The 23,863-nt window shown below is 43.2% G+C and overlaps 1 protein-coding gene across 1 annotated transcript; it reads left to right on the forward strand.

Moving 5' to 3' along the window:
• Positions 1–15,286: 15,286 nt before the first annotated feature.
• On the forward strand, positions 15,287–21,275 carry LOC138972304 (uncharacterized). The gene is made up of 5 exons (XM_070344996.1): positions 15,287–15,457; positions 16,093–16,422; positions 18,374–18,616; positions 19,866–19,964; positions 21,004–21,275. Exons 1-5 carry the CDS (start codon positions 15,340–15,342, stop codon positions 21,126–21,128), a joined length of 915 nt encoding a protein of 304 aa, XP_070201097.1. The 5' UTR covers positions 15,287–15,339; the 3' UTR covers positions 21,129–21,275.
• Positions 21,276–23,863: the final 2,588 nt, after the last annotated feature.

A 23,863-nucleotide genomic window follows, 5' to 3' on the forward strand; every position in this document is an offset into this window, starting at 1 on the left:
GTAGTTTAGTCTGAATCGCTCTACACACACACACAGACACACACACACACACACACACACACACGCACACACACACGCACGCACATACACCACGACCCTCGTCTCGATTCCCCCTTCTATGTTAAAACATTTAGTCAAAACTTGACTAAATGTAAAAAGTTGACTTGATGGAGTCTGGCCCCTTCACAGGTACTACGAGCACTTACTGGAGGTCCGCCAGGGCGCTCAACTAGACAAGGTATGGACAGTAGACGGTTTGAAATCCGAGTTCCCCACGCCTCGCATTGTGCACAGCTCGGACCTGTTCGTTCACTTCAGAAACAAGAGGCTGGAGGGGCAGGACGCGCGGGGGAAGATACGCCGAGTGTGGAAGACGTATATTCATCGGCCTGCTCTTCCCGGTATGTTGCGTGGAGCCGGCTTCCGCCTCCTCTTCTCCTTCCATACGGTGGGTGTCTCGTGGCGTTACTATGCAGCTGTCTTCTTCTTTGTTTTATTGGATGTGTGAGAGAGTGTGTGTGTGTGTGTGTGTGTGTGTGTGTGTGTGTGTGTGTGTGTGTGTGTGTGTTGGGGTCGGGGTGATCGTGCGTGTGTGTGTTTGAAGGGGTGGGGTGATTATGTGTGTGTGTGTGTGTGTGTGTGTGTGTATGTGTGTGTGTGTGTGTGTGTGTGTTGGGGTCGGGGTGATCGTGCGTGTGTGTGTTTAAAGGGGTGGGGTGATTATGTGTGTGTGTGTGTGTGTGTGTGGATGTGTGTGTGTGTGGATGTGTGTGTGTGTGTTTTAATCTGTGTGTGGGTGTGTGTGTGTGTGCTTTAATCTGTGTGTGTGTGTGTGTGTGTGTGTGTGTGTGGGGGGGAGGGGTCTTCCTGTCTGCAAATCACCGTGAACATGATGCAGCAAAACAAGGAAAAACAATGGGGCACGATCTCAAAAAAACGCTTATATTCGCAAAATTATTGGTGATGATAACCACTTCGATTTTTGCAATTAGGCTAACATTGGAACCCCCCCCCCCCCCTCCCAATTTAAGACTCTGTTCTCTCAGATTTTCAGTTGACAACCACTGTAAGACTACCCCCAGTTTTGGACTCCCTCCTTTTTAAGACCTGATTTTCTTAAAATGAGGGATACATTGTATCACTTTAGGGGCAAAGGTGCTGTCGTAAGTTTGATGAAATCACAATCACCCCGTCCATTTCAGTATGATCGTTGCATTCATCACTTTAGGGGCAAAGGTGCTGTCGTAAGTTTGATGAAATCACAATCACCCCGTCCATTTCAGTATGATCTTTGCATTCATCACTGTAGGGGCAAAGGTGCTGTCGTAAGTTTGATGAAATCACAATCACCCCGTCCATTTCAGTATGATCTTTGCATTCATCACTTTAGGGGCAAAGGTGCTGTCGTAAGTTTGATGAAATCACAATCACCCCGTCCAATTCAGTATGATCTTTGCATTTACAGTGATGCCATAAGGTGGGTGAAATTACAATCACCCCGTCCATTTTAGTATAATCTTTGCATTCATCACTTTAGGTGAAAAGGTGCTGCCATAAGTTGAATGAAATTACAATCACCCCGTCCATTTCAGTATGATCTTTGCATTCATCACTTTAAGTACTAAGGAGTTGTCATAAGTTGAATGAAATTACAATCACGCCGTCCATTTCAGTATGATCTTTGCATTTATCACTTTAGGTGCTAAGGTGCTGCCATAAGTTGAATGAAATTACAATCACCCCGTCCATTTTAGTATGATCTTTGCATTTATCACTCTGGTTTAAGCGTGTTTTATTCATGTTCTTCGTACACACGTTTCGGAAACAAAATCAACACACAGAACTATAACAAGCTGACTGCTTATGGACACATTCACGATTACGAAATATAACGAACAAGGGATAACTTTAACACTGAACTTTCATAATATTTCATTTTTATTTTATATAGATGAAAATAAAGAAAGAAAGAGAGAGAGACAGAGAGAGAGAGAGAGAGAGAGAGAGAGAGAGAGAGAGAGAGAGAGAAAGAGAGAGAGAGCTAAAAGGTGATATCATAAGTTGAATGAAATTAGAATCACGCCGTCCATTTCAGAATGACCAGCAGCCACAGAGACTGGCCAGCGGCCGTTGGAACTGCTCCGCTGACCACTGGCCTGAGTTCAGTGACCACCTTCGCTGCAACCTTGTTACGGAGTGTGAAGGAGGGGAGGACGAGAGGGACTGTCCATACACGGCCTGTGGTGACCACAGCATTGTCTTCAAAGACAAGTGCTACTCCCTGCACAGGTATTGGGTCAATCTCCAGGTGACAATACTTGGGGCAAGTGCTACTCCCTGCACAGGTATTGGGTCAATCTCCAGGTGACACTACTTGGAGAAAGTGCTACTCCCTGCACAGGTATTGGGTCAATCTCCAGGTGACAATACTTGGGGCAAGTGCTACTCCCTGCACAGGTATGGGGTCAATTTCCAGGTGACAATACTCGGGACAATCTTCAAGCCTGATAATTGGGCAAGCCCCCGGATGCTGTTCAAATTTAGCATTTGAAAGGGGTATTTTGTGTCTCTATTTGAGAAAGAAAGTATATTTGATGGGTAAGTTTGTATGTGTGTGTGTGTGGGGGGGGGATAGGGCTTCTGAAACCCAGGACCCCCCACCACACACACCCTGAGACAAAGCCCTACATAGCGGTTTTGTTGTTGTTTGTTTGCTGCTCAACGAGAGAGGAAAGAAGTTAAAAGCCCTCTTCCCCATAGTATGCTTCCACAAGTGTCAAGCAAATAATTATGATTTGCAGTCAACTTTTGATGTTCAAAAAAGATTCGTTCCATATTGTAGATGTACACTGACACTGCGGTTTAACCTCTACACAGATCCATGGTGGGCATCACCTGGCATCAAGCGAACGCCAGGTGCCACAACTCGGGAGGAATGCTGGCTACCTTCAAAGACCCTGGCTCGCTGGACTACCTGACCGACACCCTGCGTCTGGGCTGGCTGACCAGGGCAGGCTACATTATCATCGTGGGGGTCAGACTGCAAAACACCGGTATTTTTAGGTAAGGACCTGCAACTTAACATTTGTCTTGTTTTGAGGTTGGTTCGACATTTTCAAGCAGGAACATGCAACTTAACATTTGTCTTGTTTTGAGGTTGGTTCGACATTTTCAAGTAAGAACATGCAACTTAACATTTGTCTTGTTTTGAGGTTGGTTCGACATTTTTAAGTAAGGACCTGCAACTAAACATGTGTCTTGTTTTGAGGTTGGTTGGACATTTTCAAGTAAGGACAACTTAATATTTGTCTTGTTTTAAGGTTTGGTTGATTGCTTGTTGGTTTTTTCCTCTTTTCTACCTATTTGGCTATTTGGGACTGATTAAATTTCGTTTCCTTTGTTTTTATCTCTGAGACCTATTTGCCTATTTGGGACTGATTAAATTTAGTTTCCTTTGTTTTTTGTAGGTCTCTCCGACCTATTTGGCAATTTGGGACCGATTCCATTTTGATTCCCTTGTGTGTGTGTGTTTTTTTTGTTTTTTTTATATCTCTTGGACCTATTTGGCTAATAATTTTGGGACCGGGTAAATCTATTTTCCTTTTTTATTTTTTTTTGGTCTTTCCGACCTATTTGGCAATTTGGGACCGACTCAATTTTGTTTCCCTTCTCAGTTTACGTGTTATTGTTGGTGTTTGAAACTGTTTGTATTTAGGTCTTGTAGTACAAACACGAAGGTTCTAACATGCTCATACCTGTTGACATTATCTACTTTAAATTATCTTTTGCTTTTTGTTTTACCTTTGTGTTTGTTTGTTAGTCCCGAAGATGCTTCTAAAAGCGAACATTTGATGTAGTATTGTATTGTGACATTTGATGTAGTATTGTATTGTGACATTTGATGTAGTATTGTATTGTGACATTTGATGTAGTATTGTATTGTGACATTTGATGTAGTATTGTATTGTGACATTTGATGTAGTATTGTATTGTGACATTTGATGTAGTATTGTATTGTGACATTTGATGTAGTATTGTATTGTGCTGTCCTTGTATTGGTGAGTACAGAATTATTTTTATTTTTTTTTAACTTAGTTCGTCTAACCAACAGTCTCTTTGTTGTTTAGATTTAGATTTTTAATCTTGTTAAAAAATAATCGTGTACAAATCAGGTTGACTTGACTTGCACTGTGAAAGCCTTGTACTCAACTTTTGCAGAAGGGAGGAGAGTGTTGTCGCTCCTCGGACTGTGATTTAACAAGAGGTTCTCATCGGGATAGACATTCCAATGCTCCCCACCGAGACTTTAGCCAGAAGGTCCCGGTGTAACACGACATTTTTACTCCACAAAAAATCCACTCCGGAGTAAACATTTCGTACGAAATTCTTACTCCGAGTACACCTTTCGTACGAGAAAAGAACTTCCCAAGGCACGACAAATTTACTCCCTCTACGAACGTTTACTCCCCATTATTTTTACTTCCAGTAAAAATCTCCTGCGCGAAAATGGGATGCGGGCGAAGGGATAATGCCAATATGTAATCTCGCGCAAACGAATGTCGCGCTTCCCTCCCTCCACCCCTTCCATCACCAAGACTAACAAGGGACAAGGGAGTAAAAATGTCGTACACCTGGCATGGGAAGTTAAATTGCACGTGTTAGGGTGAAGTAATTTATTCGTTATTTATTCGTCAAAAGAGTAACATTTGTGTGTGAAATGTTAACTCGAAACTCACCTATCGTGGGGAGTAATTTTCTCGTGTATTGGGGGAGTACTTTTTTCGTAAAGAGAGTAACAAGTTCGTACGAAATTTTTACTCCGGAGTAAAAATCTGGTGGGAGCAATATTCTCGTGTTACACTGGGACCCCCAATTATAATTCTAAGGGGGTTCCAAGTACCTCTTCAGCGGAATTTTAGAGTGCCCAAAACGGGAGATCTTTCGGCAGTTCTGTGAGACCCCACATAAACAAAAATGTTATTTGTCATATTGGTTTGGTTGACTCCGTAAATGTGAGTCGGTAGCGATCCGGCAGGGCATTTTCTCTGGAGGGAGGACGGTATGATAACGTATGATGGAATGTGGGTCGTACGAGCGAGCATTTGCTCTTCTTACTATTCATAAAAATGATCGTTTAATGCATTTCTTACTAAATAGAAAGCTCTTGTTGAATACACACAGTCATGTCTCTAAGATAAAAATATGTCCTGCGCTCAATATGGAATTTGTTTCTTTATCTGTTGATTGGTCGATCGATTGATTGATTGATTTTCTGCGCTCACTATTACATTCATTGCGTTTCTTTATCTGTTGATTGATTTTGTAATTAATTTCGTGATTAATTTCCCGTCCTTTGCAGCTACACTTATGCACTACAGTACGTGGACGACACAGTGGCTTATAATGTCACATCATATGGAGGCGATTGGGAAATACACGCTGTTCTCTCCTACGGCATCATGCAACAAAATAGAGAACCGCCAGATCAATTGCAGAACAACGACAAGCAGTCCATCCTAGACATCGAAGGGGAAATGTACGGAAACATTGTTCGGGTTTGCGCCAACCACTCTTGTTACTACTTGTGTGAGACGCCGCACATCAGAGCTGACGAACGCCGCACACACGTGATGAGTGATAACGTCGGGACGGTGCAACTTGTCTCAGAAAAATCTGGTGAAGAAGAAACAAAGCCTTTAGATGATTATCTCCAAAGAGCAAAGCCCCTGTCAGATAAACTCATGCAGGCCACGTCCACATCAGATCACCGCTTACATGCTGTGCCCTTAGCAGCTCATCTACAAGAAGCCACACCCTCGACAGATCTCGGCCTACAAGCCACGCCCTCGGCAAATCACCGTCTACAAGCCACGCCCCCGAGTGTTTTTCTCGAACAGGCCACGCCCTCCCCAGTGAGTGTTGTGGAAGCCACACCCTCAGTCTTGTCGCCCTCTGTCGCCGTGCCTCATGTCGTCTGTCCCACTGGTCATCTCGTCCACGCCGTCCTAAGCAACGACATGCAGAGCCAGTGTTTTGACAGAAATGACGTCATTACAGTCAGAACATGTGACGTCAACTCGACTGTTTGTGGGCACAATCAAACTACACCCCGCTCTGTTGTGCGAGTTTGCGACGGAACTTATCCCTCTGTCGTATGTAACGAGAGCCACGCGACGTTCAGGGCTGACTCCACAATCTGTGACAAAAGTTCCACTTGCATAGAGAATGTGACGTCAGCACCGATGACGTTTGACTGTGCAAACGCTTTGCAGCACGTGCCTTTCACGTTAGTGTGTGACCATCGGCAGGATTGCGAAGACGGAAGCGACGAGTCGTTCTGCGTTTTTCCTCCTTGCAACTTTGACACGCACTTTGAATGCAACAACAAAGAGGTTTGTTGGTTGATTGCTTCTAGTGGCAAGCAGGGGTGGAGCAGTTAAGCCAGAGGGGGGTGGGGGGGGGGTTACAACCTGGGGTCCAGAAGCTGAAGAGTTTTAGCTATTTAATGAACAATTTATACGAATACGAATATGAATACGAATACTTTATTATCTCATACAGAGAAATTTCAGTGTGGTGCACATTAAAAGACAAAACAAATAATAAGACAGCAGATATGGCTTATCCTTGATTTTAAACATGATCAACTGGTGTCACTCATTATTTCTTTTAAAGTTAGTATTAAATCTTCTTTTTTTCCGGAACCCTTGTAACCCCCCCCCCCCCCCCCTAATCCGCCCCTGGCAAGTACAATGTAAATACATTGTTTTAAATGTCTTACTCTTGCGCTGTTTTCCTGTACAAATATACTGTTATTTTGTTGTAAAGTCTGTAAAGGTTTTGTCCGGACGGTGATGATTATACTTTTTTCATCACATACTTTCACAATTTTGCCAACAAAGTCCATGAAAATCCCAAAGGCAACAACATCCACAAAATTAAACAACGACAAAAGCCCAGGATCAGATGGGTACACTGCGGAATTCTTCAAGTTTTTCTATTCTGACTTAGGAAAGTTTATGTTACGGTCTATAAATTGTGGATTTGAGAAAGGAGAAATGTCAGTGACTCAGAGACAGGGCGTTATAGTATGTATTCCAAAGGAAGGTAAAAATAAAACACTCTTGAAAAATTGGAGACCAATTACTCTGTTAAATACGGTCTATAAGATTGCATCAACGTGCATTGCAGAACGGTTTAAACGTGTTTTGCCAAATTTGATTCATGATGATCAAAAAGGCTTCTTAAAAGGAAGATATATTGGTGAAAACGTCAGATTAATATATGATACCCTGTTCTACTCAAATAAACATAATATACCTGGCCTACTTTTGATGGTCGACTTTGAAAAGGCTTTCGACAGTGTTGCCTGGTCATTTATTGAAAAATCTTTGAGCAAATTTAACTTTGGAAATGACATGAAACGATGGATTTTTACTTTTTATTGCAAAATTAAGTCCTGTGTTTCAGTTAATGGTCGGTATTCAGCATGGTTTAATGTAGGTCGAGGCACCCGGCAAGGGGATCCGCTGTCACCTTATTTATTTTTGATTTGTGCTGAAATATTGTCTCTTATGGTACGCCAGAACAAAAAGATTGGTGGTATGAATATTCTTGGCGAAAATATTATATTGTCACAATTCGCCGATGATACCAGTCTGTTTCTTGATACAATACAATACAATACAATACAATACAATACAATACAATACAATAACTTTATTAATCTCTAAAAGAGAAATTACATTGCTGCGCGTTTGTGTCCGTAATAATAACATACATAAAACATTCAAAATAAACATTTGTTCTTTGTCCTGAGAAAATATAGTACATTGGTTATCACATAAGAAAGTATATTAAAAATAAATTAACATGCATTCACCATCAACAATGCACAAAAGAAAGTCAGCACCTTGCCGGTTATCACATATTGTCTAAGAGAGTAGAATGCAAAACAAAATCAACAATACTGAAACAATACAGAACACTGACCCCGTGCATCAGAGCGACAACACCAGCATCTACCGCCCCACCTGAGAATTGAAGATGTGAATTGCAGATGGAATGAACGAATTTGATGGTACAGAGCAATCTTTTTGCGAAAGTATAAAAGTGTTACAACATTTTGCATCACTGTCAGGTCTGAGAATGAACTATGATAAAACAATTGTAGTTTGGTTAGGACCTTTAAAGTTTTGCAAAAGAAGATTTTTGCCTGATATGAATTTTACCTGGAACCCGGATAATTTTAAAGCACTTGGCGTTATTTTTTCGGTGAATGTATCCGAGGTTGTTTTTCTCAACTATAGAAATAAGTTAAAGGAAATTCAAAAACTTCTGAATTCATGGACCAGAAGGAACCTGACACCTTTTGGTAAAATAACAGTCCTAAAAACCTTGGCTATTTCCAAATTGACACATTTGTTTACTAATTTACCTGATCCAGACGAACAGTTTATGATGGAGTTAAATAATATTTTTTTCAAATTTCTTTGGGATGGAAAAAGAGATAAAATTAAAAGAACTACGGTCACCCAACCCTATGAAGATGGAGGATTAAAGATGATTGACGTGAAAAGTTTTCTGTCATCTCTAAAAATTGTTTGCTTAAAAAGAGTTGATGGTCTTACTGGATTAATATCAAGATAATTGTTTAAAGCATGTCCATCTGTTACAACAATTAATATGAGAGGAGAGGAATTTGCAAATGTTTTGATGCAGAGAATGGAAAACCCATTTTGGACCAATGTTTTTAAACATTATAAGAAACTACATGGAAAATGTGACTCTATAACATTTAACGATTTTGTATCAGAATGTTTACATTATAATGTTAATATTCGGAGAGATAAAAAGACAGTGTACATTCAAAATTGGATCGACAATGGAATAGCTCAGATTGGTCATATTTTGGGACAAAATGGATACTTATCCTATAATGCGTTTAAAATCAAATATCCAAATGTGCGAGGCGATTTTGTATTGTATCAAGGTGTAATCCAGGCTGTTAAGAAATATCAGAGAAAAATCAGCTTAGAATTTGATAAACATTTTATTATGACAGAGCCCATTGTGTGGAAATGTATTTGTAAAGGTAAGACACAACTTATTTACAAAAAACTGATTGAACATACTACGGTCCCAAAATGTATCGAAAAATGGTCTGAATCTTTAGACTGTTTGTTAGATAAGAAGGCTATTTTTCAACATGTTTTTAAAACAACAAAAGACACTTGTCTGAGATGGTTCCAGTACCGATTATTGTACAGAATTTTGCCCACAGAAAGGTTTCTATTTTTGCGAAAAATTGTGGTTACGTCATTGTGTACATTTTGTGGTAGAAATGAAGAAACCCTTTTACATATGTTTTGGGAGTGTGATAAAGTGCAGACTTTTTGGATAGAATTTGTAAATTGGTTAAAGGCGAACTGCACCCATTGCGACAATTTAAAACTGTCTTGGAGTGGCGAACAATGTAGTCACCGATAAAGTTTTTGATGTGTTATTAATCTGTGCCAAACACCACGTATATATTTCCAAAATGAACAAAAAGACCCCTCATTTTCAGACATTTAGTAGAAACTTTAAGCAAAGATTTATTTGTGAAAAGTATAACGCAGTTGTGAATAATACAGTAGATAAATTCTACAAGGATTGGCGCCTGTATATGCACGTTTTGATGTAACCCCTAGTTTTTTTCGTTCTTAAAACCTTTTGATAATGCGACCACCAAACCGCTGAACATCCCCCCTCCCCATTCCATCCTCCCACCCCATGTATGTTGTAATTGTCCAAGTGTGCTTTTCTGTTATATGATTCTGTCTTTTCGGTTAGGTGATGTCCTGTAATGTACACCATATACATGTAAAAATAAAAAATAAAACTGTACAAAAAGAGAATAAAAAAAAAATAAAAAAAAATAAAAACATCCACAAACCTAGATTGTTACTCACATATATATATATGACCCTTGGTTATGTTGTAAACGTCATACCCAGTCTGCTTAGTTTTAGGGTTCGAGATTTAAAAAAAACACACAATCAAATCAAAAGAGAGATAGAGAGGGAGAGAGAGCACAACATGTATAAGCATACCCAGCTTACCTGATCCTAAAAAGTCAGCAACACTACAGAAAAAGAAAAATTGCCAACAATATTTTAAAATGTTGCTTCAGTTTAAAGTTAAATTTGTTTGATGATTAACTGAGGGCAGAATTTCAGGAAGGGGGGGGGGGGGTCCTAGGTTTCAGTACCTCCCCCCTCCCCCATATTCCCGTGTAACTGACATCTATATATATATACGACTTGTGTCTGTCTGTGTATCTGTGTGTGTGTCTGTGTATCTGTGTGTGTGTCTGTGTATCTGTGTCTTCGCGATGCACGGCCAAAGTTCTCGATGGATCTGCTTCAAATTTGGTGGGCTTATTCAGAGAGACCCCGGACACAACCTCATCGATGAGATATTTCAACACGTGCTCTCAGCGCGCAGCGCTGAACCGATTTTGGTTCCACCTCAGCTACCCGGGCCCCCATACCGACACACCAAAGCCGCTACACCACATCACAACGCCAAAGTTCTCGCTGGATCTTTTTCAAATTTGGACACCGTATTCAGCTACACCCCGGACACAATATCATCGATGAGATATTTCAACACGTGCTCTCAGCGCGCAGCGCTGAACTGATTTTGGTTTTTGTGTTCATTTCACCATTATAAGTAACTCTTCCTTATCTTCTCCAGTGTTTGGCGTTTATCTCCCTTCCTTCGTGTGGCTTTCCCGTTTGTAAGTTACTATTACTATTTTTAGAATGTCACTGCGCTGTCCACTGCGCTGTCCACAACGCTTCCCTTGCACCCGTAAGTTGTTCTTACTGTCAAAGTGAAAAGGTCGAATCAATTTATAGCCACGCGAAAAATACACTCTCACCTATCTCTATATATTTATAGATACAGATATGCATATATATATACGGCTTCTCTGTGTGTGTGTGTGTTTGTGTGTGTGTGTGTGGGCAAAAACCTGTGTATTGTAGAGTTCTGTTTGTGATGTGGTCTAGCGGCTTTTGTCTGTCTGTATGTTCTGGCATTTGAGAAGCCACAGCAGATAATATAGGGCTAAGAAATAAGCTCTAAAATTCTCAATCCCGTTTGACAGGACTTCGCCTTCAAAGGTGATTGTGGTGAACCGCCACGCTGTCTGTCTCTGTCTCGCGATTCACCCCGGCGAAGCCGGGTATTCCTCTAGTATGTATATATTTTTTCAACGAGAGACCCAACATGCCCCTTTCAACAGCACCTGGGACAGCAAGGACCCCCCCCCCCCCCCACCTCGCCGGCCTAGCCAGTCCCTGTTACATGCCCCATTTTGGAAGCCCCTCCCGCTATTACACTGGGTCCAGCCCTGTCAGTCACACACCTCAAAGTACAACAAAATCAAAAGGGTGCATGTTTGGTTACCTCCAAAAGTAAATGGTGACTTTTTTGCATTGCCAGTGCCACTCCTACGAGGTCGCGTGCGACGACAACACCAACTGCCTGGACCTATTCGACGAGATAGGGTGTTACGCCGCCAGCGGAGCAGGCGCCTGGTACACTGGGTCAGCTGTCAAACTGCCTCCTGGGCACGTGGTCGTCAGGGACGTGTTCCGTCCTCAGGGAGGAGAGCCGCTGCCCGACAACAGCACTGACTGCCCTGACGACCTGTACCGGTGTGCGGACAGAGGGCTGTGTCTACCGGCCTTCACCAGGTGTAACGGGGTGTTTGACTGCCCGGCCAAGGAGGACGAGACGGGATGCGACACCTACACCTGTCCTGGTTACTACCGGTGCAGGGGGAGTCCGCAGTGCGTCCCGCCGTCAGAGGTGTGCAACGGTAAGGCCCTGTGCCCGCAGTTGGATGACGAGTGGTTCTGTCACCTGACCTGCCCCCAAGGCTGCACGTGCGTAGGCTTGACATTTGTGTGTCACGCGCCATTCCATATCTCCAACCAAACCGGTATTCGATACCTGAATGCCGGAGGGTCTGGTACGCAGCTGCGAGACTTGCGTGACAACACCATGTTAATATACCTGAGCCTCGCTGACTGCCGCGTGTCGCGGCTGCACACAGTGTCGTTGCCCAATCTGCACACTCTCGACCTCAGCGACAACCTCCTGCCTGCGATCAGTGTCAACGATTTACTGCTTTTGGGGAACCTGCGAGTCTTGACATTAGCCAGAAACCCCTTGCAATCCGTCTTCAGTGAGGCAGGACAAGACACACATCAAGCCGTGCCAACACTATTACGTTTGGATCTACACCAGGTGCCCATGAACGAGATCGATTTGACCAATCTGGCGCCTTTCACAAATCTCAAGATGTTGAATCTTTCAGGGTGTGGTCTGGAGGTCATAAAGGAGGGAAACAACAAGACGTGTAGGTCGTTACGGGTACTGGACCTTGAAGGCTGCCTCTTGACATCCTATCCGAGAGAGCTCCTGCGACAGTGGAGCAATCTGGAGGCTGTGCGCTCCGACGACTACAAGCTGTGCTGCCCCATCATGCTGCCTCCTGGCTTCAAGCCGGACAACTGCCGCGCCCCATTCGATGAGATATCTTCCTGCGACGACCTCTTGCGCTCTGACGCTTATGTGGTTGCCTTGGCTGTCTTCGCCACACTGGCAGTGGTGGGCAACCTGGGCAGCGTCGTTATCCGTGTCCTTGTCACGCGCACGAGCAGCAAGTCGGCCTTTGAGCTGTTCGTGCTCAACCTGTGTGTGTCGGACTTGCTCATGGGCGTGTACCTGGTGATGATCGGGGTGGCGGACCGGGTGTACCGCGGTCAGTATCTGTGGGAGGACACCAGGTGGCGCCACAGCGCGGTGTGTGCAGCGGCCGGCTTCGTCTCTCTGCTGTCGTGTGAGGTGTCCACCTTCCTCATCTGCCTCATCACGCTCGACCGCTTCCTCGTGCTCCGCTTCCCTTTCTCCCGCGTCAGGTTCCACGGCCGTTCCGCTTTGCTGGCCTGCCTCCTCGCTTGGCTGATCGGCGCCGCTCTGTCCGCGGTCCCGCTGCTGCCGTCCCAGAGCTTCTGGCGCTTCTACAGCCAGTCAGGCATCTGCATCCCGCTACCTGTCACCCGCAAGGCGTTTCCCGGCCAGCTGTACGCATTCTACGTCATGGTGCTGCTCAACTTCGTGCTGTTCGTGCTGATCGCTGCCGGTCAAGCTATGATCTACCTGTCTGTCCACAGCAACCAGATGAAGAGCGTTGACAGCAGCCGCAGTGCGCGAGACAAAACCATCGCGCGCCGCCTCATTACAATTGCAGTGACGGACCTTCTGTGCTGGGGTCCCATTGGTCTGCTGGGCTTGCTGGCAGTTAGGGGCGTACCCATCGCCAGCGAGGTCAGCGTCGCCATGGCGATCTTCGTGCTGCCGCTCAACTCGGCGCTCAACCCCTTCCTTTACACCTTCAACCTATACAGAGAGAAGAGGCAGAAACGCAAGGAGACCAAACTGCTTGCCTTGCTTCAGAACAGAAATGAGCGTAACACGGACCGAGCAAGTTCGGCTACGCATCGACCGTCTGGAGCTGCTCAAAATTGACTTCGCGAATGTAGATAACATGCAAATCCGCCTATTGGGTGACCATTGTAAAAAGGGGTTTTATGGCTACCAGTGCTATATCCGTTGTTTTTAAAGCAATATTAGCTACATTTTGTAATTACATTTGCTAAGTGACCTACACCCAACAGTCAAGAATTGACTGTGAAAATCAGTCAAAATTAAGATATATGTATTTAACATGATGATGATATGTTTACACTCAGTTAACAAAATATTTGTATAAGTATCGTGGTTGTTTAAAAACTCTTTTTTTGCAAAGGACGGCCTAAGTCTCAAAATCACGTATTCAATGTTGTGCTCAAACGGTAAATCCCAACTTCATGCGATTTACAAGCAAGATACGTTAGGCACTGCCTCCTCGATAGCGCATGGGGTCAATGTTGTCAGGCCAATGGAATTGGAGAAAAGACGCCAAAACTTAAGGCGACCGACTTTTGGTCGCCCTAAATCGAAAGTGTTGTAAAATGGGGGCTTTAGGGCGACATTTGGTCGACCTAAGTCGGCTTAAGATATATATATAGGGGGAGTCATTAAAAGTCATAAAAAGTTTTTTTGTAAACCAATTCATCTTCATCGTGTGTGTGTGTGTGTGTGTGTGTGTGTGTGTGTGTGTGTGTGTGTGTGTGTGTGTGTGTGTGTGTCGGGGAATAGGTGTTATTAAGTGTGTGTGTTGGAAGGTAGGTGTTATTATGTATGTGTGTGTGTGTGTGTTTGTGTGTGTGTTTGTGTGTGTGTGTGTGTGTGTGTATGTGTGTGTGTGTGTTTGTGTGTGTCCAACGTGTCAATATTTGTGCTGGGAGGTTGGTGTTATTAAGTGTGAGTGTGTGCCAGTGTCTGGTGTAATCAAGTGCGTGTTATGTGAGGGAAGGGGCGGGGATAGGTATGATCAAGTCTCAGACTCTCTCTCTCTCTCTCTCTCTCTCTCTCTCTCTCTCTCTCTCTCTCTCTCTCTCTCTCTCTCTCCCTCTCTCTCTCTCTCTCTCTCTCTCTCTCTCTCTCTCTCTCTCTCTCTCTCTCTCTCTCTCTCTCTCTGTAAAAGACAAAGATTGAGAGAGAGGACAGAGAGTGTATGTGTACGGTCAATGTCTATCCCGTGAGTGCTTACGACTACCAACGCAGTGACTGACTGTTTTGTACTGACTGCACAGAAATATTTAGCAGCGGGAACATCCCCACAGCCTAATAATATTAGGTATGACAGCAACAGGGACAATCGGAAACTTTACGTCACCCAAAAACAAAACTGAGCTTGCAAAATCTTGAAACTCTGTTGCTTCTCAACGTTTTGAAAGCCATGCTCCATCAAGTGTATGCACCACAGACGCATGCTATGTTGCCGCGTGTAATGCATGCTTTCCTCGAAAGGGGCGTATGGCTGCCTGAATGGCTGGGTAAAACAGTCATACGCGTAAATCCCCACTCGTGCACAAGCAGGACTCAGGAATGTTTTATTTCAGGGCATTGCCCTAATACACAGGGTGATACACCATGACAAATCAAAATGCATTAACGAAAGAAAGGTGAGTGGACGTGTGAGTTTCATCCCGTGAACGAAGTATAATAATAATGCGAAGTCACCATGCACGCTCTTTGTTTTGTGTTAAGTTGTGTACGTAACTATGAACAGTCTCATCTGGTTCCGGATCAAAAACCTCACCCACATTACTTCCCCAAGCGGCGTACACAACAGGATGCTTCGCTGAGAGTCGTGTCCATCAAACAGGACACCGCATGAGAGTAGAAAGTGTTAATAACAACGTTACATATCATCCTTCACTGGCTGCTTTCATCAGAAGTATGAGTGTGGTGTGTTTACTTTCCCTTATATATTTTCTGCACATCGCTCACGGTAAGATCTGACTTCCTTACATATGTATGTGACAGTTGGTGGAATGGTTAGATCTTTCTTAGAACAGTAATATACTTCACTAGACTTTACTTTATCATTTCCTTGCTGGTAAGTTTGTGTTGCTTCCTCCCCGTGGAAATCTAGCAGCAACAAGAGTCGCGCTACCCTGATGTGTATCATTGTAATCAGCCACCTGCACTTATAAAAAAAGACCGAGGTCTTATACGAGCCACTGTGGTGACACGGGAGTGCGACATGGACACCGACTCTGGGTATGGCGTCCCGGCCGGGGTTCGCACCTGTGCCAAGTAGGATCACTAGTCCAGTGCTACCTGGTAGGTTGGTGTCAACTATGTTTGAGGTTGAACAACAGGCTCAGGCGTCAGTTTTGTTCTTGTTAATTGAAAACATAAACTCAAGCTAAACAAATTAAACAATCTTTTGTATATTGCAATACATGAATAATAGCTGTTGATTTACCGAGCTTTGTCAACCCAGCCCTAGCGATCACCTCTTGATAACGACCACCTGCACATTACGACCAACCAAAAGGATCCCCACGAGTTTTCCCTATTTGATACACCTTTCGATTACGACCACCTGTCCATACTTTTTTTCCATTTTGTTTTCTTCAGGATACACAATTTCGGAGTGTGGTAGTGACGGTACACTGGACGTCACCGACACACAAAACGTCACACTGACCTGCACAGGTATTACGGATGACGACATGTTCTGGGCCTTCACTCCTCCTAACCGCCGCGGGCGTTCGATAGCTGCATGCGTCTGGTTCAGCTCGTCCTGCAAGGTGACCAACAGTGTGTACGAAGTGAGCAGGACACAGTACAACACCAGTACACTGACCGTCAAACGCAACACCAGAGACAGTATTGCTGGACTAGTCAAGTGTGTTCCCGAGGGTAACAACCTCATCAGGGTAGCGTCTTGCACCTTGCGTGTGATTGGTGGGTAAACCGACTCCAAGGTTCAATGTTTCAAAGTTTTATTTCGGCTTAAGGCCCATAGGGCGTTTAAGCTAACAAAATACACAGTTAAATCATACATGCAAACACACGCAAAATGAGAGTGCACGCAGGCACAGCAAACATGGCTCTTAATTAAGCAACAACAGAAAACAACACACACAAACAAACAACAAACACATCATCACTAACAAGAAAACTTATCCACAGGAGTAGCCTCCTTTATGCTTATGTGTGCCTCCATGTGGATGAACATTGAACAGTGGGCCGGGTAGCTCAGTTGAAAGAGCACTGGACTTGTGATCCTAAGGTCGCAGGTTCGAATCCCGGTAGGGACGGACACGGATTCAACTCTATGTGCAGACTCAGAGACGGTATACATTTCCCACCCCCGTGTCACCACAGTGGAACATAAATGACCTATGCCATAAGTGCAGGTTGTTGATTACACCTTTACACGCATACACCTGGGTAGCGCGATTTTGTTGCTGCTAGATTTCCACTTGGAGGAAGCGACCCGAATTGTCCAGCTTTTGGATAATAAAGTAAAGTATATACGTAAATGAAATCAAATGAAAACAAACATGAAGAACACACGACTGCAGTGTTTTTTTCTCGGACAATAATTATGTTGTTTTGCTCGACCTCATTGTGAAGCTGTTCGTATGGAAAGGGTGGCCGAGTGGTAAAGTGCACTTGCCTCGGAAGCGAGAGGTTGCGAGTTCGACCCTGGGTCGGGGCGTAAGCAATTTTCTTCCCCCTTTCCTAGCCCAGGTGGTGGGTTCAAGTGCTAGTCTTTCGGATGAGACGAAAAACCGAGGTTCCTTCGTGTACACTACATTGGGGTGTGCACGTTAAAGATCCCACGATTGACAAAAGGGTCTTTCCTGGCAAAAATGTAAAGGCCTAGATAAAAAAAATGTCCACCAAATACCCGTGTGACTTGGAATAATCGGCCGTGAAAAGTAAATATTCGCCGTAATGGCTTGAGATTTACTGGCCGATGTGAATGCGTGATATATTGTGTAAAAAATTCCATCTCACACGGCAGAAAGTAATATGTAAAGCGCTTAGAGAACGGCAAGCGCTATATAAATCTTCCATATAAATAAACAAACATATATATACCAGTTTACTTTGTTGCTGCTAGATTTCCACTGGAAGGAAGCGACCCGAATTTTCCAGCATTGAGATAATAAAGTAAATGAAATGAAATTAAATGGAAACAAAAACGGAGAACACAGTCATCAATAACCAGGTTTGGTAAATGTGACCCTCCACCACGAAATGAGTCGCATGTCACCTGACATATTAGCATGAAATTAATATGTAAAGCGCATTGAGCATATATATATGATTATGCGCTATAGCAAATGTCCATTATTATTATTATCATTATTATTATTATTATTATTATTATTACCTCGCGCGGTTCTGCGCTAGGCTTAATATAAGTCCGGGGAGTGTCTGGTAACAGTGTGAGGGTCACCTTAGTCACAGGCTTATAACTCAAACCGTTTTCGCTCTTTTCTAAAACGGTTTTCACCACTGGATAGAGCATAAAAAACTCTTTAGGAAAATGTAAAAATATGAAAAACATGCAAAGGTGACATGCGACTCATTTCGTGGTGGAGGATCACAAATTCTTAAATTACTTCCTGGTGTTGATAAGATTTTTCTTTTATGCACGACTGTGGTGTTTTTCCGAACTTGTTGTTAAGCTAGAATAATAAAAACAACAAGAAAGGTATAAGTTGCTGGAACGTTTTGTTTTGTTTTGTTCTTCTTTTTTGTTGTTGGTCTGTACGCATAGTAGCTCCGTATATTGAATTATATTGAAATAACATATGGGATATACTGTCAGAGCGCTTAGTCTGTCTTAGAATAGTGCTCAGATGGAACCTGTACATATTATTTTATTCTTTTATTTCAGCAACAAAGGAAACCACTGCTGTTTACGGATCAACCACACCGAAGATTCCTACAGCAACTACAGTTCCACCCATACTAGATGTCACATCAGACAAAACCACCGAAAGATACAACACCAACAATGATGATGACGACAACGACGATGAAAGCAACCACACGTTAGTAATTTCTGGAGTGGTTGCAGCCGCCGTGTTTGCTGTTACCATTGCTGTCGTGACTGCCATCGTCGTATGGAAGAAAATATGTAAGTGAATTAATTATGCTTCCTTGTATCGTCAGCGTAAGTAGGTATATCCGTGATAGCGTATATCCGTGGTATAAAGAGCCTGGCATATAATAAAGTGTTCTAGATGATCGAACGTGTAGCAAAGACCTGTATGTGTACGTGTAGATATTGCGTCACCCGTGACTCATTTTTTTTCTCCAATGTTGCAAATCATACGTTGTTTCACTCCCATCAAGACTGCAGATCTTGGCACACGCGTGATGTAAAAACTAGATTTGATGACGTTACCCGTACACGTCCCCCTACGGGATCAGCTCGTTACTCCCCCGTATCGCTACTCCCCCGGCTCGATACTCCCTCGGCTCGTTACTCCCCCGGCTCGTTACTCCCCCGTATCGCTACTCCCCCGGCTCGATACTCCCCCGTACACAGAAAATGACTGGATAACCCTGTGATAGTAAGTTGGCATGAAATATTGTCTCTCCCCCCCCGGGGCCCTGTCCAGCTGTTTTGTTTGTTTCTTTGTTTGTTTATCCAGACAATTTCTCCGGAAAAACAATATTTCATGCTAACTTACTATCACAGGGTTATCCAGTCATTTTCTGTGTACGGGGGAGTAACGAGCCGGGGGAGTAGCGATACGGAGGAGTAACGAGCCGGGGGAATAACGAGCCGGGGAAGTATCGAGCCGGGGGAGTAGCGATACGGCGGAGTAACGAGCTGAGCACCTCGTTACTCCCCCGTATCTCTTCTGCTTAATTTTTTTTTCAAAGATGTACTGTACACGAATGTACAGGCAGATCTGACAGTTGTAAGTTCTTTAAGCATGCTCTCTCTCTCTCTCTCTCTCTCTCTCTCTCTCTCTCTCTCTCTCTCTCTCTCTCTCTCTCTCTCTCTCTCTCTCTCTCTCTCTCTCTCTTGAAAATTCAATTAAGTAATAACTGCATTACTTAAGTGTAATAAAAAGGCACGGGGGAGTAACGAGCCAAGGAAGTAGCGATACGGGGGAGTAACGAGCCGGTGGAGTAACGAGCCGGGGGAGTAACGATACGGGGGAGTAACGAGCCGGGGGAGTAACGATACGGGGGAGTAACGATACGGGGGAGTAACGATACGGGGGAGTAACGATACGGGGGAGTAGCGATACGGGGGAGTAACGAGCCGGTGGAGTAACGAGCCGGGGGAGTAACGATACGGGGGAGTAATGAGATGCTCCCTCGCCCTACACGTGCTGAAAAGTGCCACATCTAGATCTTGCTATCTCCAGGTGTTCCGACCTACGCCAGACCGACACGACGCAGTCAGGTGATCAACAGCAATATCTACTCTGAACTTGACCTACAGCAAGAGAACAGCATCTACGAAGGCATGTATCACATTTCCTTGTGTTTGATCAATCACATCAAATAATCAGCCCTGAAAGTGGCGTGTATTCTACTCGCCATGGCGAGTAAAACCATGTAGCTAGCGAGTAGAAATGTTTATCTATTCGCCAAATGCGTGTAAAGTTACTGAACAAGATTGTTGGTTTGGCTAGTAAAGTTTGCTCTCCGGCTAGTAATTTGTCAGAATCACTAGCCAAAGGCTGATGCACCATTTGTTGGACTTTCAGGGCTATCGTGACTATAGTGAAGGGTGAACATATCGGCTTTCCGCTGAGACATCGGAACAATGTGTCAAGAATGTGCGAGGCAGGGAGAGAGAGGGTGGAGGGGTGTTTGGGAGAAAGACAAAGACAAAAGGGAAGAGAGGATGCGAGAGGGGGGGGGGAGACAGAGCAGAGAAAGAGAGAAAGAGAGAGAGAGAGAGAGAAAGAGAGAGAGAGAAAAATAGGGAGAGAGAGAGACAGAAGAGAGATAGAGAGAGAGAGACATAGAGAGAGAGAGAGAGAGAGAGGAGAGATAGAGAGAGAGAGGAAAGAGAGAGAGAAGGAGGAGAGAGAGAGAGAGATAGAAAGAGAGAGAGATAGAGAGAGAGAGATAGAGAGATAGAGAGAGAGAGATATAGAGAGAGAGAGATATAGAGAGAGAGATAGAGAGAGAGAAAATAGGGAGAGAGAGAGAGAGAGAGGCGGGGGGAAAAAGGAGGGAGGGAGAGACAGAAAGAGAAATAGAGCATAGAGAGAGGGAGGGAAAGAGAGAGAGAGAGAGAGAGAGAGAGAGAGAGAGAGAAAAAGAAAGAGAGAAAGAGAGAGAGTGAGAGAGAGGGAGAAGGACAGAGAGAGAGAGAAAGAGAGAGACAGAGAGAGAGACATAGACAGAGACAGAGAGCGAGAGGGGGAGAGACAGAGTTCTTTCGTTATACACTCAGTGTTTAGACAAGGAACTTTGCATTATAACAGTTTTCAAATCATCTCAAACACCCACGCCATTAAATAAACATAATTTTCCCATCTCAACTTCCAGCCCCAGAAGAGCATGACTACGAAAACACAACAGGACAGCAGCCAGCAGGGCCCGATACAGTGGAGTATGTCAACACAGCCACGGGCACGCAGGCTGCTCAGGGCACCGTCTACATGAATGTATAGCTCAGTCATTTCCAATGAGGCACCTTGGTACAAGCTTGATTGAGAATCAAGACATTGCTAATAATTTATACTTAGAGCATAACAAATTTGGTATATGTCATAATGTGTGTGTGTGTGTCTGTGTGTGTGTGTGTGTGTGTGTGTGTGTGTGTGTGTCTGTGTGTGTGTGTGTGGGGGGGAATTATTCCAAGAAAACGCATTGCATAACTATTTTGTTTGCGAAGGAGTGCTCTTAAATATAGTCGTTACCTTAGTGCAGATATTGTTTGACCCTGTTGCAATATCATACTTGATTACATCACTTGTCGTTTATTTCTGTAAACAATGATAGATTGTAACCCGGTGTAGAGTCCTTCTCTCTATCTTTTTGTCCCGGTAGCTCAAATAGTAGAGCATTGGACTTTTGATCCGAAGGTCAGGGGTTCGAATCCGGGCCGGAACGGACACGGGTCAACTTTATGTGTAGACTCTGAGACGGTATACATGTTCCACCCCCGTGTCGCCACTGTGGCACGTAAAAGACCTCTGTCCTTCAGCCATAAGTGCAGGTGGCTGATTACACCAAAACACGCACACACTAGTGCAAAAGGCAGTGAAAGTGACGAGCCTGTTTGGCGCGGTAGCGGTTGCGCTGTGCTTCATAGCACGCTTTACTGTACCTCTCTTCGTTTTAACTTTCTGAGCGTGTTTTTAATCCAAACATATCATATGTATATGTTTTTGGAATCAGGAACCGACAAGATATAAGATGAAAGTGTTTTTAAATTGATTTCGAAAATTTGATTTTGATCATAATTTTTATATTTTTAATTTTCAGAGCTTGTTTTTAATCCAAATATAACTTATCTATATGTTTTTGGAATCAGGAAATGATGAAGAATAAGATGTACGTAAATTTGGATCGTTTTATAAAAACTTTTTTTTTTACAATTTTCAGATTTTTAATGACCAAAGTCATTAATTAATTTTTAGGCCACCAAGCTGAAATGCAATACCGAAGTCCGGCCTTTGTCGAAGATTGCTTGGCCAAAATTTCAATCAATTTGATTGAAAAATGAGGGCATGACAGTGCCGCCTCAACTTTTACAAAAAGCCGGATATGACGTCATCAAAGACATTTATCGGAAAAATGAAAAAAAAAACCCTCCGGGGATACCATTCCCAGCAACTCTCATGTAAAATGTCATAAAGATCGGTCCAGTAGTTTAGTCTGAATCGCTTTACACACACACGCACAGACAGACACACAAACACACACACACACACATACACACACACACACACACACACACACACACACACACACACACACATACATCACGACCCTCGTCTCGATTCCCCCTCTACCTTAAAACATTTAGTCAAAACTTGACTAAATGTAAACAAGTCGCGTAAGGCGAAAATACAATATTTAGTCAAGTAGCTGTCGAACTCACAGAATGAAACTGAACGCAATGCCATTTTACTCGTAGCATCGTCAGGCCACCGCTCATGGCAAAGGCAGTGAAATTGACAAGAAGAGCGGGGTAGTAGTTGCGCTAAGAAGGATAACACGCTTTTCTGTACCTCTCTTTGTTTTAACTTTCTGAGCGTGTTTTTAATCCAAACATATCATATCTATATGTTTTTGGAATCAGGAACCGACAAGGAATAAGATGAAAGTGTTTTTAAATTGATTTGGACAATTTAATTTTGATAATAATTTTTATATATTTAATTTTCAGAGCTTGTTTTTAATCCAAATATAACATATTTATATTTTTTTGAAATCAGCAAATGATGGAGAATAAGATAAACGTAAATTTGGATCGTTTTATAAATTTTTATTTTTTTTTACAATTTTCCGATTTTTAATGACCAAAGTCATTAATTAATTTTTAAGCCACCACGCTGAAATGCAATACCGAAGTCCGGGCTTCGTCGAAGATTACCTGACCAAAATTTGAACCAATTTGGTTGAAAAATGAGGGCGTGACAGTGCCGCCTCAACTTTCACGAAAAGCCGGATATGACGTCATCAAAGACATTTATCAAAAAAATGAAAAAAACGTTCGGGGATTTCATACCCAGGAACTCTCATGTCAAATTTCATAAAGATCGGTCCAGTAGTTTAGTCTGAATCGCTCTACACACACACACACACACACACACACACACACACACACGCACACACGCACACACGCACATACACCACGACCCTCGTTTCGATTCCCCCTCGATGTTAAAATATTTAGTCAAAACTTGACTAAATATAAAAAGAAAAGAAAACAAGTCGCGTAAGGCGAAAATACAACATTTAGTCAAGTAGCTGTCGAACTCACAGAATGAAACTGAACGCAATGCCATTTTTCAGCAAGACCGTATACTCGTAGCATCGTCAGTCCACCGCTCATGGCAAAGGCAGTGAAATTGACAAGAAGAGCGGGGTAGTAGTTGCGCTAAGAAGGATAGCACGCTTTTCTGTACCTCTCTTTGTTTTAACTTTCTGAGCGTGTTTTTAATCCAAACATATCATATTTATATGTTTTTGGAATCAGGAACCGACAAGGAATAAGATGAAAGTGTTTTTAAATTGATTTCGAAAATTTAATTTTGATCATAATTTTTATATATTTAATTTTCAGAGCTTGTTTTTAATCTAAATATAACATATTTATATGTTTTTGGAATCAGCAAATGATGGAGAATAAGATGAACGTAAATTTGAATCGTTTTATAAATTTTTATTTTTTTTT

This window comes from Littorina saxatilis, linkage group LG8, assembly GCF_037325665.1.
Source record: "Littorina saxatilis isolate snail1 linkage group LG8, US_GU_Lsax_2.0, whole genome shotgun sequence".
Taxonomy (NCBI): domain Eukaryota; kingdom Metazoa; phylum Mollusca; class Gastropoda; order Littorinimorpha; family Littorinidae; genus Littorina; species Littorina saxatilis.